Source organism: Xenopus laevis, chromosome 4S (assembly GCF_017654675.1).
Source record: "Xenopus laevis strain J_2021 chromosome 4S, Xenopus_laevis_v10.1, whole genome shotgun sequence".
Taxonomy (NCBI): domain Eukaryota; kingdom Metazoa; phylum Chordata; class Amphibia; order Anura; family Pipidae; genus Xenopus; species Xenopus laevis.
In genome coordinates this window covers 89,942,855-89,959,103 of record NC_054378.1, presented here as the reverse complement: position 1 = coordinate 89,959,103, position 16,249 = coordinate 89,942,855, and the positions used below count along the sequence as shown (strand labels likewise).

The 16,249-nt window shown below is 36.3% G+C and overlaps 1 protein-coding gene across 5 annotated transcripts in view; it reads right to left on the bottom strand.

Moving 5' to 3' along the window:
- The window catches only part of LOC108715694 (netrin-G1), a 145,758-nt gene that overhangs the window by 50,483 nt on the left and 79,026 nt on the right, over window positions 1–16,249 (bottom strand). For all 5 annotated transcript variants that reach the window (XM_041561561.1, XM_041561558.1, XM_041561560.1 and 2 more), the window contains exon 4: window positions 949–1,121. In XM_041561561.1, coding sequence (XP_041417495.1) covers window positions 949–1,121 — 173 coding nt within the window. The remainder of the gene's footprint in view (window positions 1–948; window positions 1,122–16,249) is intronic.

Genomic DNA, 16,249 nt, shown 5'->3' with positions numbered 1-16,249 from the left:
ATAAACATTTTTATTTTCATTAGGCAGATGTTTTTTTTCTGTGGTTTACATTCTCTTTAAACTTCTGCATATCAATTTTTCTAGGCAAGAAATGTTAGAAATATTTCTTTTGGGTAATGGGTTATGAGCAGGCTGGGTCAGCTGCTACACTTATTTCCTATTTCTATTAAATTAACTTCACATAACCATCATTTTTTCTCATCTTCCTGTCAGTTGCCCTAAGATTAGGCTCTATGTTTAAAAATTAATCAAGCAGAATGATAGTAGAAGACATTAAACCACTCATTGATCACACACCTCATTGATTCCTGAGATTACTCTCCAAAATCACACTGTGTTAACCCTTATGGCAGGACTGGGTTCTACCAAATCACCAACAGCTGTGTAGAAGGGATAGAAACAGGTGCCCATCTTATGGAAAGTCTGGAACTGCCTATATCTAATTGAAATTTCATCTATCAATCTAATCTACTATCTATCTATCTATCTATCTATCTATCTATCTATCTATCTATCTATCTATCTATCTATCTATCTATATATCATCATATTTATTTTTCCTTAGCATATGGTTTTGTCGTGAAAAACAAAACCAATGTGACCAAATTACAGTTCCATTTAGTAAAATGTTTTACAGCAGCCCTGAGGCCTCTAGGATGGACATGTCATATTCCATATTCTTCTATCCCCCACCATGGTGCTACTGCCAGTACAGATACACATTGAATTCACACTTTATTGATTTCTTACTGAAACTTTAATAAAACAGTGCCGGTGTGTGATAGTTACCTGCCAAATACTTTGAATCTATGAAACTGGCACTAAAGTTACAGAGTGCCAGACAATGTAGATTCAGTTTTGGTTTGTTTATTATTGATCAACCTGTCTGAACCCCTAAAGCATGGCATTAATTATATTCTTACCACAACCTCCATGGTGAATACTCACAGATATTTGCAGTTCCTTTGGGAATGGTGAGATAGGAACCAGGACTCCATGCTTGCCCCTGGTAATTTTTCTTACACCTGTCGCAGTCTTGTCCAGTAGTGTTGTGCTCACAGTCGCAGGCCAGCCGATTGTTGGTATATGTACAGCTATTAGCATGGAGGTTACACTTACACCTAATGGAGATAAAGAAAGGACATGCTTTTATGAGAGTAGTTACCATCTACAGCATGTTTGCCCTCTTCAAAGGAGTTTCCAGTGTAAAAACTGAAAGTGGTTTAACATTTTCAAACAGTGAATTATGTTGTAGAAAATTAGTAAGCAGCGTTCTTTTGCCTAGAGCATTATTTTAATTTATGAAATTAATTTTCTGACCCCCAATTTTCCTCTTCGATAGCATTCAAACCACTACTGTATGTTCTATATGATTTATGTGTTCTATATGATCTATTCACTGTATCGTTGCTATGTATATTTATATTTAAAAAACAGAGATTGAATGTCTCTTGATTTCCAAATAAAAGTTACAATAGCAAACAGTATGTGCCTGATTTTCTGCTCTTTAGTAGTTCTTATTAGTCCAGTGATCCTTAACCTATTGGACAGAAGTCATAATTGGGTTCCCATGCTAAGGACTTTACAATCCCCTTTCATACAGTGACATTTACAATTATAATAAATCTTTATTTTAAGGCAAATACTTGTTACTTGTTACTGGTTAATAAATCCTCTTGTTTACTTTCCCGTTTGTTTTAGGTCTGCACATCTTATCACATATAGTCGTACAATATTGCAGCAAAGCTATCAAGAGAGCTTGGAACACATGAATTATATGCTGAACCACAACACTAAATACAGGTATGGGATCCATTATTCGGAAACCTATCAATAAATGGGGGGCCCATCTCCCATAGACTCCATTTTATCCAAATAATTAAAATGATAAAAAATGATTTCCTTTTTCTCTGTAATAATAAAACAGTACCTTGTAATTGATCCAAATTAAGATATAATTAATACTTACTGAAAACAAAATTTACTATTGGGTTTATTTAAAGGACCAGTAACTTAAAAACATTAAAAAAAAATGTGTTAGTATACTACGAAAAAAAAAACCCACCAACACATATTAAACTTTAAAATCGCAAAGTCTTTGTTAAGAAATAACTTACCGAAACTCGGCTTGCGCTCTTCTTCAGAAAAGGGGATCCATCGTGCGGTGCTCTATTTCTCCTCCCTGCCTTCCATATAGGAGATAGCTAGGGAGGAGATATTGAGTGCCGCACAATGGATCGTCGCCCTGTCACCTTTTCTGAAGAGAAGCGCAAGTAGAGTTTCAGTAAGTTATTTTTAAATAAAGACTTTGCTATTTTAAAGTTTAATACGTGTTGGTGGGGTTTTTTTTCGTATTATACTATTTTTTTTTTACAAAAATTTCATGCTACTGGTCATTTAATGTTTACATGATTTTCTAGTAGACTAATGGTATGAAGATCCAAAAACAGAAAGATCTGTTATCCAGAAACCCCAGGTCCCAAGCATTCTGGATAACAGGTTCCATGCCTGAACAACATGAATGATCAATATTTATATATGTCAATATATTGATTCAGAATTTCGATTTAATCTGTTTATCATCAGACTTATACTGTATGCACACACATACTTTATGATTGACACACTATATAATATACACTGTTCAATGCACATAACTATGTATGCAAGTGCATTCAAGGCGGATTTATTTAATTTACAGCTCATTCATTAGGGTTATTATTGTTTTGCTGCCAAAGGATATAGCCACTTGAACAGAGAGCCCTGAAAGAAACAATGTTATAGATACTCAACAGAATGGAGAGGTCTATTTCTTTCCCACCTGTGCCAGGCTCCTTCAAGGCTGGTGATTTCTGACATACTTTACAAATACACTACAATGCTGGTTCTGCAGCCCTTACAACAATATATTGACACTTAAATCAATTGTGGATTGTTCTGGGTTCCAGATGTTTTAACTGCCTGTGTTTCCTGGAAACTTGGAGCCTCCACCATGATTGATTACTAACTACTTGGACATATGGATATTTTTCTGTATATAATTATTATGTGACTATATATATATATATATATATATATATATATATATATATATATATATAAATATATAATGTAAAAATGTAGAAGACTGCACTCCCGGGACTTATAAATCTATTCACTATCATTTATTGTAGACAAACATACTGGAGTATGTTTGCCTACAATAAATTATAGCGAATTGATTTACAAGTCCCATGAGTGTGCACCCTGGCGCCAAATGGATTTTTTGTTGTGCGCGCAGATACATTTTTGGATAGTATACAGTATATTTCATTTCAATTTAAGGTAACATCCAAAGCAATCATGGGAATGGCTTCAGAATCATATGATTTCATCCAGCTCAATCCAATCGTTCTTTTTATTGAAATCCAATGTAAACATTTGATCTGGCTTCTTGTTTGAAAACCATTTTGTACATCATTTCAAAGCAACTGCACAGAGAAGAATTGAGATGCAATTCTTTGAAGATTAGACAAAGCATGTCAAACACTTTCCAACATTTACAGGTGGATCACATGGACTACTCAGACCTACGTGACTCCAGCAAGTGCATAGCAGCACAACAATCCAATTGTTTTCACTACTACTTGCCAAATTAGGATTTCATCAAAATGACCATTTAAATAAATGTTAAAGAGGACAAAGTAGAAATGAAGGCAGCATATATAGAATTCCATTTAAAGATAAAAAAATAGCAGAAGATATGTATGATAGGAAAAGCCCATCTTGTTTCTATCTAATAATTATTAGTCACTTTAACACATACAATACTCTACACATTACCTCTAGCCCTTCCATGTTCCAGACACAGAAAATGATTATAAAGTTTCATTTTTTTCCGGTTCCATACACAGAAAATGATTATAAAGTTTCGTTTTTTTCCGGTAATACTATCTATGTTGAAGAAACTATTTCTAGGTACACTCTGCATTGTTTGCTGCCATTGGCTAAAACTTGTTTTATAATCAAGAGAAAATATCAGCTTCATAATTAGCTCTTAAGACATTTGCAGTTCTGGATGATTCTCCTTAAAGGAAAGTAAGCCTTATAAGAAAGGTCCACCTAAATATACCAGTAAACCCTCAAAGTAATGCTTCTCTGAGTCCTCTGTCAAATGAAACACCACATTTCTTTCCTTCTATTGTGTACACATGGGATTCTGTATCAGACTTCCTGCCTTCATCTCAAACCTCCTTGCCCTGGTCGTGAGCATGCTCAGTTTGCTCCTCTTCCCCCCTCTTCATTCTCTGCTGTAATCTGAGCCCAAAGCTATAAATGAGCAGGGAGAGACTCAGGCAGGAAGTGATGTCACACCAAGCTAATATGGCAGCTGCTATCCTAAACAAACAGACAGCTTCTAGAGCTGTTAACTCGGGTATGGTAAAACATTCTACAGAATAAATATAGTCTTATAGCTTGCACTATTGCAGCTAATCTATTGGTAATAAAATGCCTCTGTAACTTCTCCTTTTAGCTCTTTTAACCAATAAAATATTGAAAACTGGTATTCTGCAGAACAAAAAATTTGAGCAATATTACTATTTTAATAAGGATGCATAACAGTTTTATCAGATGCATCTCAACAAGAACATTACACATTTTACACACAAAAACAAATAAGTATAAAATACAGATTCTTCCAACCCTTTAACTCTTGAGTACCAGCCTGCTTCTTAAACAAGCAATACTAAGATTTTTTTTTAAACTAGAATCAGGGAGCAATACATTCTTACAATGTCCTGACATTATTCTTTTAGTCCAGCAATTTGGAATCTAATGGAGCAAGGGGTATTTCTTGTTGTGCATTCCTATTTGCCCTTAACCTAATCTAAGGTTTTTTCTTTGTACTCAAAGAATCATATGAACATATTTACAAATTAGTGAATGCCTATAAAAAAACAGAGTGCAGGGTATATACAGTATATGTTAATTATCCAATATCCTTATACAGATATGGGAACTGTTATCCAGAATACTTGGGACATGGGATTTTCTGGATAAGGGATCTTTCCGTATTTTGGATCTCCATACAGTTACACTCAGTGCCAAATATTAGCTCTAGGCAGAAACTCACTTTGTCACATGCTCTATGGGATGCTATTTCTCCAGCTATAACTCCTTATCCTTTTATTTTTGGTCTACATTTTTCATGCCATGTTTTTATGGTATCACTTATCCAGTCTACCTCAATTTTCTGGAGCTAAAGTTATTAAACATATCCCTGCAGTTTAAATAAAAAATAATGCATTGTAGAATATTTCATTGCAGGGAATGTCTTGTGCCTGCCTCCCCAGCAGAGGGAGAGATGTTTATATTACAATCTTCTTCACTGCATGATTGTTTCAGAAAAACAGGAGATGAACTTAAATAGCAATATAAACAAAAGAAATCCAGCAAGACATTCAAACCTCTTTCTGGTTAGTAGGGGGTCAGTGACCCTATTATCTGCATAACAGTCTGGCAAGTGAAGACGGATAGCAGAAAAGTACAGAAAGTAATTCAAGCACATCAGAGTACAAAATTACAACTGCTGCAGTGTTCAACGTATGTACAAATATAAAGGCTCAATTGCGTTTATATAATTGTTTTTCTCTAACTGAATAAAGGTAAAAGTGACCACTGGAAATGGTCTGTGCATGTGTACACTGCATCGCTTAGTAGTTCTAAATACAAAGGACTAGTCCAATGCAATTGGTTCGATGGCAGGCTTATGATATTGATTAACTGAACTGGAGTGGTTCACTGCTATTGTTTAGATGGGCAAGTGATTTTGGGGTTACTCCATGGCAGACTGGACCCCATCACCTCTGAAAACCCCTAGGTACTTGTTTTTGCATTTGGCTTTACCCTATGGAATGCTAAAATCTGACTGGTGAGATATATTGGGAAGTGTAGGTGAGGGGCTGATCCTTTGTCAACAAAAAGTGCCCACTGACCTCCTCTCAGATGACAAAGAAAAGTGTTGCTACATTTTGTGTCCAAAGGAATGATATGAATGATATGTGGTAACATGAAGTAACACTGCTGATAGAGACCTGAGATACACAGGGTTATTTTACCTGGGGGCCCCAATGTTTTTTACAGAAAGAGTTGTTGTAGTGAGGAGGACCTGTGGGACATTTCATTGTAGTGAGTCATACCTTATCAGAACATATAAAGAACCAGTAAACTTTCATCTTTATATAAAAGAATTATTCATGTAAACTAAAATACACCCCTTTCTAGTTCCTAAATCCATCTTCTGTAACATCTTATATGTTGTCTTCACACCAGATAAAAAGTAGGTCAGAGGAGCCAGGGAAGAAAGAAAATAAACAAACACCTTATTAAGAATTAGCTGCTCTGAGTTTCTTCCTGTTGGATTTGAAAGTTTCTCAAAGAATGTATTTTCAGCAATTCTCCATACTGCCTACGGGAGTCTTATTCAATTTCGTCTGTGTTTATGGTGAGGGAAAAAGGAACCATTACAAAGCTAAAATGCAAGAAAATAAATCTTCAAGATGCATCCAATAAACTATTTTAACACATTGTTTACATGCAAATAATAATTCTACCTTTCTATTCCCAGAAATCAATCATCCCACTGATTTGCCCTGACGATTGAGGGGGCAGATTTACTAAGCTCGAGTGAATAGATTGAATCCAAAAATATTAGAATTTTGAAGTAATTTTTTGGGTACTTCGACCACCGAATTGGTCAAATTCGATCAAATTTGATCGAATCGAATGATTCGACCATTCGATATTCGAAGTACTGTCTCTTTAAAAAATCCTCAATACTTTGCCAAATAAAAGCTACCGAATTGAATGTTAGCCTATGGGGAAATTGTAGATAGATTTTGGGCACTTTTTATAATCGAATAAAAATCATTCGATCGATCGCTTAAAATTGTTCAAACCGTTCGATTCGAAAGATTTTTATTTTGCGCTAAGATCCTTCGAATTCAATATTCTAATTCGAAGGATTTTACTTTGAGGGTTTTTTAACCCTCGAAATTCGACTCTTGATAAATCTGCCCCAAAATGTATCCTTGTCAAGTGGCTTTGCAAAGCCTTGATAATAAAGGATTTCTGGCAGCAATGGAGTTAAAGTACCGTGATGCCTTTTTTGGCCCCAAGCAAAAGCGTGCAAAAAAGTACAAAGGCAAAACAAGCTCCACCAAATTAAATTAAGAGGGTATAAGGCTGTGTTTCCTGAGACTTGCCCCTGGCATAGATATGTATGCTACAGAGTAAAGCACTAAGCCAAGAAAAGGCTTGCCTTCTGGGTTATACTCAGCACATGTGGCTGTTTGCACAGGCCTTTCTGTGCCACAGAACAGATCTGGAAACATCACAGGTACTACAGCAGCCGCTCTTCATTCCCTAGTATCCTGCCATATAACCTACGATCTTTCAGACTTATTAGTCTTTGACGGATACCAAGCATTCTGCTAATTGCCTCACATTACATCGTCCTTTTCTAGAAGCCCTGTTCTTTGACATTTGAGCTGTCATTTTTCTATCTCTCTGTAGACCCCTTCCTTTCTTAAACTCATCTCTGTCCTCTGATTTGTTTTTCCACCTGACCCTTTTGTCTCGCTATTCCTGCCGTTTAACCTACAAACACAATGTGGCCTAGATTAATCAGAGTAATTTTAGCTCCTGTGAACTAATATCATTTTGTGCTATGTTATTATAAGGGACTGATTCATCAAAGTGCCTAAAACAAATCTTTGTTTGATGAATCATCCCCATAGAATAAAATGGAGTGATAATATCTAATGGTAGATAAAATTACAACTTTTGATAAATCTAGGCCACCAGCTTGCTCTGATGTAAGCGGATTTTATGTAATCCTTTTCTCTCTCTCTTTCCCTATTCTTTTTTCCACAAATCCATATCATGCTAGGAGTGTTGAGCGAAAAAGAGAAGGCAAAACTGTACTTTTACTGTACAACGAATAGAAGGTTGACCTCTGCAAAAAGGAAAAAGAGCAAGAAACTTAATAGTGAAATGATGAGAAGGTTGAATTACCTGTAAGATACTGAATATGAACTGTATTAATATATTTATATAGATAGCTATGTATTTTTTCTTTTGTGTGCTTCATTTGAGCAAGCATCGTTACTTTGGAGTAATACATTGTAAGATGAGTTTATTGGAAGGCTAAAATATAGCAAGCGCATTGTTGGTGAGTTAAAGGATATAAGGGATCACAATTAAATGGAGACCATATGAAGATGAAGAGCTTCAGTCAGAATAAGCTGTGATAATAGCTAGCTGATAAATCAAGGCACCTAGGTGCAGTTTTTTTTTAAATTTACTAGGAGCAAGTTTCTGCTTTTTTTGGGAATTTTAGTAGTTCTGCTCCAGCAGAATTTGGAGCTAAAAAGTTTCAAAAGGGCAAACAGATGATTTTATATGTAATTTTGAAATCTGATATGGGGCTAGACATGTTGTTAGTTTCCCAGGTGCCCCAAAGAATGTTACGTGTGCTCTGATTCAGTCACCGTTTACTGCTGCACTGCGAGTTAGAGCGATATCACCCCTCCCTCCCCCTCCACAGCAGCATTTAAGTGGAACAATTGTAAAATAACCATATAACATGCCCAGACACCTGCATAGCTAAAAATGCTCCCATGCCCCAACTAGTGGTAAATATGAGAACAGCACCCAATAGTAAAAATCCAAGCCCAACTGAGACTCCTTCAGTTACACTGAGCAGGAGAACAATATCTTTTCTGGAAGCATTTCCATAGTGCAGCATTGCTTTCTGAAAGCATAGGACCAGGCACAATAACTTGAGATGGCTGCCTACACACCAATATTACAGCTAAAGAAATACATTTGTTGGTTCAGGGATAAAATGTTATATGGTAGAGTGAATTATTTGTAATGTGAGCAGTGTAATATAGAAATAAAAATGACACCTTTAATCCCTATAATAAATGCTAATGCAGGTTTTAGCACTTGGATGGATTATCAATGGACCTCTGCATAAATATGCCATAATTCCCTCTTAATGCATTCTCTACAGCTTCCTTATTATATTATAGTATGTTATGTAGTCTTCACCAAGAAGCATTTCTCACCCAGAGACTAAGACATTTACATATTGCTCACCTGGAAGGCCCTCTGTTCCTTGTTGTTCCGTCCTCACTTATTTTGAGTGCAAATTTAGCAACTCCAAGTTTCTAAGATGGTTATGAGAATTAAGGGTTCACATATATTTGAAAACCAATAAAAAGAGTTTGTTTTAGGGAAGTTGTGGTTCCCAGTAAATCTTTTATAGAGCACAGTAGAGAAATAAAATATTTAATGGTTAAGCAGTAGTACCATATGTACTATGACTGCAGGAGATATGAATCTCCCAGAAGCATATACTACGAAGAGAGAGCCAAAGCTGAAATCCAAATTCTGTCTGTAAAAAGCTGAAGATTTGTAAATGTACAGAGATTTCAATCAGGGCATATATCATCCAATCATAAAAAGGGATTTTAGCCAAAAAGGATAATGTTCCTTCAGGGTTAAAGCTTTGGGTTTCACACACATAAAAAAACATTTGTCTTTCCTACTCAACTGTAATTCAAACACAATACTAGTTTTTTTCTGCTTATTGAATCCTACATGCATCCTCATTCCTGGAGAACCTGCAAACCATTATGCAAGTCAAGCCATGGATTGGTTGCTATTACTAGGAAGATATGACCCCACCCCCATAGACCTTTGTCCCTGTCAATATGAAATACTATTCCTCAAATGGATTGCTGTGTCATGCTATATTGTCTACAATATGGCCCAATTAAAGGGGGTTGGTTCACCAATAAGTTAACTTTTAGTATGTTAGAATGCATTATTCTAAGCAACTTTTCAATTTGCCTTTTTTTTTTAATAATTTTTTAATTACCTTCTATTTCCAACTATTTACAGCTTTCAAATTGAGGTCACTAATGCCATCTATAAAACAAATGCTCTGTAAGGCTACAAATGTATTGTTATTGCTACTTTTATTATTCATCTTTCTATTCAGGCCCTCTTCTATTCATATTCCAATTTGTTATGCATATCAACAACACATTTAATGCAACACAAAAGTATTAATGGAGTAAAATATTATACTACACTGTACACAAAATTTTAATATGCAGACAGGGCATGCTCTAGTAATAATAATATGTTGAATTAATTTGGGGAGCATTTGGAATAGTGCAGCAATCCATCTGAGACCTAGTTTTTCTGCCTATTGAGCTTTGCTGTACATTTTGGGTTGTAGTGGATGGTGGGGCTGATGGAATCTGAATACTAATGGAAAGTTATTTTTCTCACATTATTCATTTGATAATAATCCCTAGGCTGGCTGTTTACTCATGGTGCACACAATCTCTCTGCCACCTAGGGAGTAAGTGGTTACATTTAGTAACTGTTGTTACATTTTGTGTCAGAATAGAGGCGTTTAAATACTATAAATACGCTGACTCCTCCTGTGGTTTGGTTTAACCATGTAGGTAACAGCTTTTCCTAATATTACTACTACACAGGCACTAACCATATATATATATATGGGAATCTGCAACTTGGCTCTTGTGGCCCCTGTTAAATTTGGTGGAGGAGAATTTACTGATCGCTAGCTCTAATGATTTTAATTATTGATTGTTGAACCTCTTATGATTCTTTTTTACAAATTATTATTTAAATGTATGTTTTATCCATAAGTAAAATCTATCCTTCCCTGAATGGGGAAGTGTAGCTACTGATTTCTAGTCGGAACTCTGTTTCTGACAATTAACTATCCTTTGACATAGACAGTGCTAATTATAAAGCCTGTAGGTTTCTCTTGAGCCATAACAAAATGCAGGACTGTAGTAAATCTGACATCACAATTGGTGCTGTTGGACCCTCCTTGTTTATTGACTTTGCTATTTTATATGACTTACATTTGCAGGAAGGTTTCAATATCTCATATGGTAAATCCACAACATCTAAAGGTTCTGAGGTTGTCTAATGCTAAAACAAGTGTTAAGTAAGATGGATAATATAATGTTTTGGACTCAGAGTGGGAAAATGACTGTTTAAAATAGTCTATCTGTGTAACTCTGTGACTGTAGTGCCAGGGGCCTCCACTCATTGTGGGATTGTGCATAACAAATGTCCCTAAGAAGAAATGATGGTACTCATGTATCCGCCCCAGATTCAGTCCGACAGTCAATTAGACAGTTCTACAGTCAATAAACCTCATTGCAGATGCAAATGACCATGTTATTTTCCCACAATGCAGCATCATTCTGGAAGTTGTGTCTGCTACAATTGTGTGTATTGCATCAAAACAAACACCACTGCACGTGCATATTTTCAGTTATGCTCTTTATTGGTACTTTTCAGGCCAGCCAGTCTATGATAACGCTATCTTAGGAAAGATATAAGGGTAACTACACTGCAGCTGCAAGTGTAGCCACACCAAAACTGACACAAATGTGGGGCCTATTGTAGTTATTTATTAAAGATGTTTTATTTAAAGATTGCTTTCCTTGCACTTAGCTTAGTTCCTCTAATCTCCATCGTATTGACTCTGCTTCTTTTACTGAATCCTGTACAAGTGTGCCTATTGGTGCTGAGGAACGCCTATAGCTACCACAACCTTGAACCCGACAGTAATTCCAAGGTTCCCACAGTTGGTTGCTTCATTTGTCACAGAAGACTCATGTCCAAAGAATCACCTGCTAATGTCATTGTATAACACCTGCATAATGGCAGCGTAATTTGCACCTGATTCCGTGAAAAATGCACACTCAATTAACCACACAGATGATGTATAGATCTGTTGAATATGTATAATCCAGTGGAAGGTGCAGAGGAATATGTATAATATAAATGTTATAAAATGTATCTGTATTACCATTACTGCTTTCTTACCTTCATCAGAAACCTCAAGCACAGAAGAGGAAATAGTGAAGAAGGAAGATCTGTGTAAGTAAAACAACTTCAAAGCAGACAAAGCAGCCATTACACTACACAGGGATTTGCAAGTGATCTGTCTGGTTTCTAAATGAACTATAACAACTCAATGAACCTGACAGGACCTTACACAATCCAAGAATAAAGCTTACCCTGGAGAACCTTCAAACAATTGTATTGTTTATTTCAATATACACAACATGTTTCATCAGGTGCTTATAAGCACCTGATGAAGAGTCCTTGGACTCGAAACATGTTGTGTATATTGAAATAAACAATACAATTGTTTGAAGGTTCTCCAGGGTAAGCTTTATTCTTTGATCTGTGAAATTTCCTGACTGGACGGAGTCAGATACCCTGTTGAGAGCAGATACATATTTATACAAACGCTGCAAGGATATCACCTAAAGCAATTCTGATTTATTTGAGAAATTCCTTACACAATCCAGCCTGGTCAATAGCAGGCATGTGGCAAATAAAAGGACAAACGTGGGTCAAAAAGTGCTTAGGAAGAGTCGTGGTTTGATAACCTTGTCACGTATTTTTAACCAAGTTTTTCAGAGCTTTTGGCTTTTCTGTTTCAGCTGAATTCCCGGTTCTGCTTTATTCTGGTCAAAGCCTCAGATCCTAACTTCACATTGTTCTGTGCTCCTTTGAAGCAAAGTATAGTTATTCTAACAAACCGTTGATAGATCTGTGTGTTACCTTTCCACGGGATAAGAAATTTATAGCTAGCTGCTCAGCTCTTCTCAAATATACTTTTTTTACCCTTAAAGCAATCTCCATATTTCACAGATCTTCCACCCACACAACACCTCATGGGTTTACCGGAGTACAATATTTTTAACCTCATATAGGGGTTTTTCTTCTCAGGGATGGCTGATTTAATCGATCTTGCTTAATTATTTTTTTCTACTTTCATTGCTGAGAATATTGCAAGGTATGGCTGTTAAAGTGTGTATCATTAACCTTACTACCAAGGTTAGACCTGGAATAAATATAATCACATCTTTCACTCTGGCGTGTTAGGAGACACACACATAAATTATAGTTCAGACTTCATTCAGGCACTGCCTGTCCTGGAGTTTTAATGAAATTCACAGCCGAATCTTTATGAGTAACCTTGCTTTCCATAAACATTGATACTTTCCCTTACTGTACTGGGTATTATGTTGCTTTTTGTGCTCCAGAATAATATTTAAATCACAGCAACTTATGTGTTTGGTAAAAATCAAGGCAATTACAATAAACAGAGTGAAAAATACATTTGTACAGCGTCATCTTGGTGTCCTGACATTCTCAGATATATGTAATTATTATTTATTATTAAATAACAATAATAATAATGATTATTATTATTAGTAATTTGAATATAGAAATACAGAGCAGCTAAAAAAGCAACAATTACATTCTAAATTCTTGCAATGTGGACCAAGAGAGTTCAGAAAGGATTTTTTTCCCCCAGTTGGCATTGGGTGACTTCTAGCACTCTGCATCAAAATAGTATTGAATTACCATGTTCAGGATGGCTGTAGCTCCAGGCTACCCCAACGTTACTAGGTGCATTTGCACATGATTCAGAGTATGAGGCAGTAATGGTACAATAGCGCTATTATCTTTAATAATTACCATGAATACATGCAACATCTGAATATATTTTAGCAGGATTGCAGTATCAATCCTAAACTACCATTGACTCTGGGTTTCTGGGTGCAGCCTTATGTTCAGCTTACAAGACACCAATGAAGGTGCATAGCCTAGTGGCCAAGGGGAACCTTCAAATGATGTAATTGGGAGTGCAGCCTGTTGGGCTCAGACAAAAATGAATTCTTTAGGTTGACCATAAACAGCTTATACAGTATATTACCCTGTGCTATGTACAATATGGCAGGGTGTATACCAACTGCGGTCTAACTACAGTCTAACTAAATTTGTTCAGGTTTTATGGTAGTAACTATTAAAAGAAAAAGGGAAATTGGTAATAAGCGCCTGTTACCTATATAAAGAAGCATATTCGTGTTACTGTGACTTTAATAAAATGGTTTAGTGATATTCTATATCCTTTAAATGTTTGTATCTATTCAATGTTTATAGCTGCCTAGGTCCCAAAGCAGACATAAGAGCATGGATTGTAATACCATTTAGATAAACAATCCTTGGGAGTTAAAGAAGATATTATGTTGTATAAGTTTTCAATGCTACAGAGACCACTTGACGATATGCCTGTGTGGTAGTAAATGCTTATGCAACATAATCCTGTAATTTGCTTCTCTTATGTGCTTGTCTTTGGAAGCTATAACAATGCTCTGCATCGGGCGACCCCTCTGGGGGTGAGCTCATATAAAGAAGTTGCTGTAAATTTGAAGACTTATGCAAACAAGTATTTCCTGACTCGTTTGCTGAAAAGATATTGTGTTCTTCAGCAGAGGTAACCAACCCGAGGCTCCGCAAGTTCTTGCTGAACAAACAAGCTCAGTGCACTCAGCCAAAGAGAGAAAGCAAATGCAGATGTGAAGGATGGTTACCCCTGATCTATAGCACTAAAGGGGACATTTATCAATGAGTTGTTGGCACTAAAAAGGTAATAAATGTCCCTTCTGGCCAGCAGCAACTCATTAATTGAGTGCTGAGAGAATTGCTCTGTCATTTTGTGAGCATTGCACATCTGCCCTGACATTCTCTCTATTTGCCCAGTTACAGATGGATTTATAAAGCAATATGAATTGTATTACAGTGATTAGTGAGGAAACGGTCACCTGCAAGGTATTTGTAATCCTTGACCTCCATCATCCAGTAATTATGGAGTGTAAACAGCTGATTTTATATAAAGTGCAGCTCCACCACAGTTGCCATTGTCAGATATATTGACAAGAACCCAGACATGTGGGCTTTTTCAATGAGCACCATGGGCACAATCTTGCTTCCAGGGTCTTCTTAAACACAAAGGAACTTCACAGTAAATGCATTTTACATACATTTTTATATATATAATATAAAAATGTTTCAAGTTATAGGACCAAAGGCACATTAGTTATTGACGGCACCAGTCAATGGTTTCTTTTCTTAAAATGCCTTTATTAGGACATGGGCTCTGACCCCAAACATTTCGCAATATTTCAGGCCATTCTCTGTCTTTTCTCAAAGGTTGCTTGAGAAAAGACCGAGAATGGTCTGAAACGTTGCCAAATGTTTGGGGTCAGAGCCCATGTCCTAATAAAGGTATTTTAAGAAAAGAAACCATTGACTGGTGCCGTCAATAACTAATGTGGTCTGATTGAACGGATTGGAGGTGGAAACCATTGGACGTGCATCAGATTAAAGTAATCTGAAGGTGAAGGGTGCTGACTGTGAAACTTGTTAAATAGGACCAAAGGCAGCCTTTGTTGCCCAAACTGACATGCTGGAGAAGAGTTGTCAGAGGTGTGTTTAGCAATGACTAGGCTAGCAGGAATATCAGGACTACAGAGAAGCTTTTAAAGGAAAACTATACCACTGAACAATGTAAGTCTCTATAAAAAATTACATGATCCAGACAGTGAACAAATTTATGTATTTTGCTTTCACATTTCTTTCTGTTAGAGCTTCTGGTTAAGTATTCATTCTGGGCCTATAGTTTTCCTTTAAGGAAACTTGCAGAAGGTAGCTGGCAGTAACACCAGTAAATTATCTGAGGCACATATGAGAAAATGTAGAGGTTGTTGGAGAATTTAGGGTATACCACACCATCACAGGGGAGGAAATGATGGTCATTTAACAGCAGACCATTATAATGCTATTAAGGTTCCAGCAATCCTGGTATCATCAACTATCATATTGATCTGAGTTATATTAATTATATTTCTTGTAAAGTTTTCAGTGATAATAAAATCCCTATTTCCAACAGATGACAGATTCAACAGACTGCTTGGGGGTTAACAGGGGTATTCTTGATAGCTGTGGCCACTGATTTGAAAGGGTGCACTTAATCCCTCATGCTACCTCGGTATTGACTATAGAAAGTACCAGTTGCTGGCAATTCCAGGGCCCTGTGGCATTTACTAGATCTGTAAAAAAGTCAGGCATTATTTTGATAGGAGGCTGTATATATAAAGGAGAAATACACAACAGCTGGAAGTCATCCAAAATGCACATAAATGTATGTATTTTTTAATAAAAGTTAAATATCCTTGAAAAAAACAGGCATGGAAACTCTTTAGCAACAAAAGATGGACTTTGGCTAGGATCAGGATTTCTCAGGACTGATCTTAACCTTAAACCAAAAATGGACATTATAAAA